This window comes from Micromys minutus (genome assembly GCF_963924665.1).
Source record: "Micromys minutus genome assembly, chromosome: 29".
Taxonomy (NCBI): domain Eukaryota; kingdom Metazoa; phylum Chordata; class Mammalia; order Rodentia; family Muridae; genus Micromys; species Micromys minutus.
Genome location: NC_137964.1, coordinates 35469645 through 35476633, shown reverse-complemented (window position 1 = coordinate 35476633; position 6989 = coordinate 35469645). Strand labels below are relative to the sequence as shown.

Genomic DNA, 6989 nt, shown 5'->3' with positions numbered 1-6989 from the left:
CCTTTGTGCCCACACCAGCACAGCCTGTCTTCCCCGGCTTTCCTTTCCTGTCACTTTGCTAAGTAATAATTTCCATGTCCAATTCCATTTCTTTTCTAGTTCTGAAACCTCTAAGCTATCAGCGAGAGGATAGTTCGCATGAAAACTAATTACACAAAATCAATATTTAATCACAGACCAACAACCTGATCCTGCAGAAAAATCCTTTTAAAACTCCGCCACCCTGCACAAATACTTCTTCCCGATGCTTATTTATGGGCTCCGTTTTTTTGGTGGGGGTAATTTTCATTTTTAATTTCAAAAGGAAAAAAAAATCTGTAGACTGCAGGAAAAGCCCGAGCTTGTTGCAGCTTCCTGAGAGCTTTCATTTCGAGTGTGTGAGGGTGGGGGTAGGGGTGAGTGTGTGGGGGATGGGTTTGTGTGGGGTGTGTGCGTGAAGGATGTGTGTCTTGGGTGGGTGATTGTGTCTGTGTGTGCGCGCGTTTGTATGTGTGTGTGTGGGGGGGTGATTTCTTCAGAAGTCTCTTGTGGCTTCCTGCCCCTGCTTCCTAAATCGAGCCCATTTTCCAACGTTACTTTGCTCAGAAGCTCCGGGGAGTAATGAATCGGCCGCGAATGACACGGTAACTTTTAACTCATGCCTGCGACAGTAGAGTGCTTAATCTGAGGTTTTTAAATAAAAAGGGCTCCGGGTTGGTTTTATTATAACGTTTATTTCATTTCAGATTTCATGCGTAATTTAGCAAACGCTAGACAGACTTGGGCGATAAACACTTTCTTTTGTGGGGGGAAGAGGCATTTTTACACACCATGCTTAATTTTATTTAGATTTAATAGCGATATCGGGGCACTTCAACGAAAGTTTTTTTATTTATTTATTTTTCTTCTTTTCCCCTCTTCTTTTAAGAATCCTGGCCTGCCAGCAAAATCGTCTCGCTTTATTTCATGGCAAGGAAAATTAAAGGCCTTTCCGCCCCTCCTCCCCTACTTACACTTTGAGAGGAAAACTCGCACACTTATGCTGGCGCTTGGGTGCGCGCGCGTCCACAGAATAAACACCTCTACCTCCTATCACCTCCAACTTCTAACTTTTAATTGCAAGATGGATTTCAGCTTCTACTCCGTGAGTAGAAAGATCTAAACATTTTCAGTAAGATTATTGGGATAAATATTCCACATGAAATAGGGCAGGCATTAAATCACTCTTATTGATTTTAGTATCACAATCCAATTCCGTTCTTTGACCTCTTCAGTTTAATTGATCTTTTAAGGAGGCCAACTTCGCGCCCTTCAGGGCCTGGGCCTGCGCGCTTGTGGCCGCAGCAAGGTGTCGCCCACCCCCCTCCCGCCCCCATCCCGTGCGCCCTTTGCGCGTCGCTCTCCTCCGGGTTTCGCATTGTGTCGCCTCGCCGCTCCCGCTCCGGGCTCACCCGAAGTGTCTCCACAAAGCGGCCGAGGGTGCGCGGCTTCTTCCAGGTGGAGCGGGCGGCAGAGAACCGGAAGCCGCGGACGGTGTGAGTCTCGGGAAGGAGCGAGCCAGTGTCTGGTCCCTGAGACAACCTTCGCGTTTCCCCCTCGGCGATCACTTCGTGAACTTGCCAGGGACGGCTCCCTGGGGCGCCGCCCTGGGCTGCAGTACAGGCGACACTTAGCGACTTTCCCTGGCGCGTCCCGGGGCTCTGCCAGGCTACCCCATTGTCTGTGCGCCCCGCACAGCTCACCGCCCACCTCCCCGCCCCCTGCCCACCCGGCAGGTCGCGCTGGCTCCGGTTGGGGGTGGGGAGTTGGGAACAGCGTGAATGGGTTAGGGGGCGGACAAAGCCTGGCTCCCGCCGTCGTCCTCGGCTCGCGCCCTCCCCAGCCGGGGGCACCCGGGGCGCACCCCCAACGCCGTAGCGCCGGACCCTGAGTAGCGCGGGTCGGTCGCCAGGCCTGCGCAGCCCGGACCCGGGACCACCTTAAGAGCGAGCCCCGCCCCCGGACCCGCTCGGGCGGCGCTGATTGGTGCAGAGGTAATGGCTGGAATGGATTGCTGAAACGCAAAACTTGTTGCTGCTTCTCCCGGCGCCGGCGAGAGGCAGACGCGGAGCCGGAGCCCGGACCTCGCAGCGCCTTGCCCGCCCCGCGCGCCCTGCTCGCCCGCGCGGCCCCTTCCCGGGTCCGAGGGGACCCGTGAAGCGCGGAGGCGGGAACCACAGCTTCGGAGCCGCTGGCCCCACGCCTCCCCTCCCGCGCGCGCCCCGAGACTCCCGCGAACTCGCGCAGCGACCGGCGGTCGAGCCCGAGCCGCGGAGCCGCGCGTCTCCCGCAGCCTGCGTTCCCGCTCCGGCGCCCGCATCTCCTGCTGCGGGGCCAGCACCGGCGATGAGGAGCGGAGCAGCCGGTCTTCCGAGCCGCTAAAGCTTTCGTCGCCGATCGTCCGTGGTCGACCGGAGGTGCGGGAGCCGGTGCGGCCCGGGCGCGGTGACTCGGGGCAGGGGAAGGACCAAGGGGCTCCCCTACAGCCCCAGCCGCCGTGCCGCGGACTCCAGAAGGTGATCATTCCGCTCTCCCGCCCCTTTCCCTCCTCCCTACCTAACTTTTTGTCTCAGCTCGTCGGCCTCCAGGTCTCCTCTCCGCATACCCACCCGCTGCCGTGCCATCCGCTCAGGGCATGGGCCCCCCGACAAGGCTCCAGGAGGCGCCGCGGCCTCGCAAGACGTGAGAGGCCCGCTTGGGTCGATTCCGAGGTTCCGGAGAACAGCGGAGAGAGCTCCTATCCAGCACCCGCGCGCTCGGCCGGGTGCAGAGCCCCAGCGCTGCGCCCCGCGGTGCAGAACGTCCCGGAGCGCCGGAGCCGCGGCTGAGGCGAGTAGCTGGCCTGAGGCGCGCGGCAGAGCAGGCTGTCATGCCCTATTGATCCCCCCTCCCCCGCCGCCAAGTATGTTTGGGCTGGACCAATTCGAGCCCCAGATCAACAGCCGGCACGCTGGTCAGGGCGAGGGGAACTTTAACGAAGCCGGACTGAGCATGAACGCCCACTTTAAGGCTCCTGCTTTCCACGCCGGGCCCCCTCCTGGCTCCGTGGACCCTGCAATAAGCGCTCTGGGCGAACCCCCGATCTTGGGTTTGAACATGGAACCCTACGGCTTCCATGCGCGCGGCCACTCCGAGCTGCACGCAGGGGGCCTGCAGGCGCAGCCTGTGCACGGCTTCTTCGGTGGTCAGCAGCCTCACCACAGCCATCCCGGAGGCCATCACCCGCACCAGCATCACCCCCACTTTGGGGGCAACTTCGGTGGTCCGGACCCAGGTGCCTCATGTCTGCACGGGGGCCGGCTGCTTGGCTATGGAGGTGCAGCGGGCGGCCTGGGCAGCCAGCCTCCCTTCGCAGAGAGTTATGAGCACATGGCGGAGAGCCAGGGGCCGGAGGGGTTCGGCCCGCAGCGGCCAGGAAACCTCCCGGACTTCCACAGTTCGGGCACCTCCGGCCACGCTGTGCCTGCCCCGTGCCTGCCGCTGGACCAGAGCCCTAACCGGGCTGCCTCTTTCCACGGCCTGTCCACCTCTAGCGGCTCGGATTCTCACAGCCTGGAGCCCCGGAGGGTGACGAACCAAGGAGCCGTAGATTCGCTGGAATACAATTACCCGAGCGAGCCGCCCTCAGGACATTTTGACATGTTTTCACCCTCTGACTCTGAAGGACAGCTGCCACATTATGCTGCGGGTCGCCAGGTTCCCGGGGGCGCTTTCCCGGGTGCTTCGGCCATGCCCAGAGCCTCAGGCATGGTAGGTTTGTCTAAAATGCACGGCCAGCCGCCGCAGCCACCGCCACAACAGCAGCAGCCGCAGCATGGAGTGTTCTTCGAGAGGTTTGGCGGGGCTCGAAAGATGCCTGTGGGTCTGGAGCCTGCAGTGGGCTCCAGGCACCCGCTAATGCAGCCTCCCCAGCAGGCCCCACCACCCCCGCAGCAGCAGCCCCCGCAGCAGCCGCCTCCACCACCCGGGCTTCTGGTCCGACAGAATTCTTGCCCTCCTGCGCTCCCGCGGTCCCAGCAGGGTGAGGCTGGCACACCCAGTGGCGGCCTACAGGACGGGGGTCCCATGCTGCCCAGCCAACACGCACAGTTCGAGTACCCTATCCATCGGCTAGAGAACCGGAGCATGCACCCATATTCCGAGCCTGTTTTCAGCATGCAGCATCCCCCTCCTCAGCAGGCGCCCAACCAGAGGCTGCAGCATTTCGATGCGCCCCCCTACATGAACGTGGCCAAGAGGCCGCGTTTTGACTTTCCGGGCAGCGCAGGCGTGGACCGCTGCGCCTCGTGGAATGGCAGCATGCATAACGGCACCCTGGACAACCAACTCTCTCCCTCTGCCTACCCAGGCCTTCCAGGCGAGTTCACACCGCCTGTGCCGGACAGCTTTCCCTCGGGACCGCCCTTGCAGCACCCGGGGCCGGACCATCAGTCCCTGCAACAGCAGCAGCAGCAGCAACAACAGCAGCAGCAGCAGCAACAACAGCAGCAGCAACAGCAACAGCAGCAGCAGCAACGCCAGAACGCGGCCCTCATGATTAAACAGATGGCGTCTCGGAACCAGCAGCAGAGGTTACGACAGCCCAACCTGGCCCAATTAGGCCATCCTGGGGACGTTAGCCAGGGCGGCCTGGTCCACGGAGGTTCCGTGAGCGGCTTGGCCCAGACGAACTTTGAGCGCGAAGGCGGCAGCGCAGGTGCGGGGCGCCTGGGTGGCTTTGAGCAGCAGGCGCCCCACCTGGCACAGGAGAGCGCGTGGTTCCCGGGTCCACACCCTCCCGGCGACCTGCTGCCCCGGAGGATGGGCGGCGCTGGGTTGCCGGCTGAGTGCGGCCCGCACGACCCTGGTCTGGCGCCTCCCCCTGCTCCGGGTGGCTCAGGGGTGCTGTTCCGAGGCTCTCTGCAGGAGCCTCTGAGGATGCCTGGGGAAGGCCACGTGCCCGCACTGGCCTCGCCTGGGCTGCAGTTTGGGGGCAGCTTGGCTGGCCTAGGCCAGTTGCAGTCGCCCGGGGCTGGTGTGGGACTGCCCAACGCTCCGTCGGAGCGACGGCCTCCGCCTCCGGACTTCCCTGCGCCAGCTCTCGGGGGCCAGCCAGGCTTTCCGTTCGGCTCAGGCAGCCGGCAGGCCACGCCGCACAGCGCTCCTGGCGTGAATTCGCCCCCGAGCGCGGGCGCGGGCAGCGGCAGCTCCAGTGCTGGCGGGAGCGCTTATCCGCCGCAGCCGGATTTCCAACCCAGCCAGCGCAACTCGGCCAGTAAGCTGGGCGCGCTGTCGTTGGGGTCTTTCAACAAGCCCAGCTCTAAGGACAACCTGTTCGGCCAGAGCTGCCTGGCTGCGCTCTCCACTGCTTGCCAGAACATGATCGCCAGCCTGGGTGCTCCTAACCTCAACGTGACTTTCAACAAAAAGAACCCACCCGAGGGGAAGAGGAAACTGAGCCAGAACGAGCCCGACAGCGCGGTCGCAGCCGGTAACCCGGGCTCGGATTACTTTCCCGGGGGGACTACTCCTGGGGCCCCTGGACCCGGAGGCCCTTCCGGGACCAGTGGTGGTGGCTCCAAAGCCTCAGGACCGCCCAACCCTCCCATCCAGGGAGATGGCACCAGTCTCTCCCCCAATTACACCCTGGAGTCAACGTCGGGTAACGATGGCAAGCCTGTTCCTGGGGGCAGTGGCCGGGGAAGGGGACGTAGAAAACGGGACAGTGGTCACGTGAGCCCCGGGACCTTCTTTGACAAATACTCTGCTGCTCCTGACAGTGGGGGCGCACCAGGGGTGAGCCCGGGGCAGCAGCAGGCTCCTGGCTCAGCTGCTGGGGGAAGCTCAGTGAACGAGGCCCGAGGGCCCACACCCCATGAGAAGGCCCTCACGTCACCATCGTGGGGAAAGGGAGCCGAGTTGCTCCTTGGGGACCAGCCGGACCTCATGGCATCCCTGGACAGCACAGCCAAATCAGATGGTAGTTCCCCGCACGTGGGTGAGTTTGCCTCTGATGAGGTGAGCACAAGTTATGCGAATGAGGACGAAGTGTCCTCTAGTTCTGACAACACTACAGCCCTGGCCAAAGCCAGCCGAAGTCCCCTGGTGACCAGCTCACCCAAACTCCCTCCTCGAGGCGTGGGTGCTGGGGAGCACACACCGAAGGCTTCTGCTCTGGGCCTGGGCATCCTGTCTACCTCTACCTCGACCCCTGACAGCTATGGTGGGGGCGTGGGCACCGGACATCCCGGCACACCAGGCCTGGAGCAGGTCCGGACCCCAACAAGCAGCAGCGGTGCGCCGCCTCCTGATGAGATTCATCCCCTGGAGATCCTCCAAGCCCAGATCCAACTGCAGAGACAACAATTTAGCATCTCGGAGGATCAGCCCCTCGGGCTCAAGGGCGGCAAAAAAGCCGAGTGTGCGGTAGGAGCCTCCGGAGCACAGAATGGTGACAGTGAGTTGGGTAGCTGCTGCTCCGAAGCAGTCAAGAGCGCCATGAGCACCATCGACCTGGATTCCCTGATGGCAGAGCACAGCACTACCTGGTACATGCCGCCTGACAAGACCCTGGTGGACGGTGGAGACGATGACAAGACGCTGGCGCCCTGGGAGAAAGCCAAGTCCCAGAACCCCAACAACAAAGAAGGTATATGTACGCGCCTTCCTTGTTTTCTAGTGCCAGCCCTAGCCTAGTGTGGCCTTCTTCATCTCCACTCAGACTTGGGCATTCTCTGGTTGCACCCTGTTGGGTTGTCAGGTAGATTTTGGCTTTCTTGGTGGCGAGAACGTAGATGCTCTTTTGGAGAATCGTCTATACTTAAGCCTTCTTTCTACCTCCGGGATTTTCGGAGTTTTTCAGGGTTCAGGCCTTGGAGAAGCCGGGCCCCTCCCATTCCACACTAAGACCCTCTCAGCATTCAGCCTCTCTGCTTAAGTGTTTGGGGCCCCTCTCTGGCAGGACACCTTCAGCTGGAGTTGGCGTAGATGGC

At 61.7% G+C, this 6989-nt stretch overlaps 1 protein-coding gene across 1 annotated transcript in view; it reads left to right on the top strand.

Annotated features, from left to right (window-relative positions):
* The first annotated feature begins 2058 nt into the window (after positions 1-2058).
* Positions 2059-6989, top strand: part of MN1 (MN1 proto-oncogene, transcriptional regulator) — a 36934-nt gene continuing 32003 nt past the window's right edge. The window contains exon 1 of the mRNA XM_080941132.1: positions 2059-6646. Within this exon, the coding sequence (XP_080797258.1) occupies positions 2923-6646 (3724 nt within the window). The 5' untranslated portion in view covers positions 2059-2922. The remainder of the gene's footprint in view (positions 6647-6989) is intronic.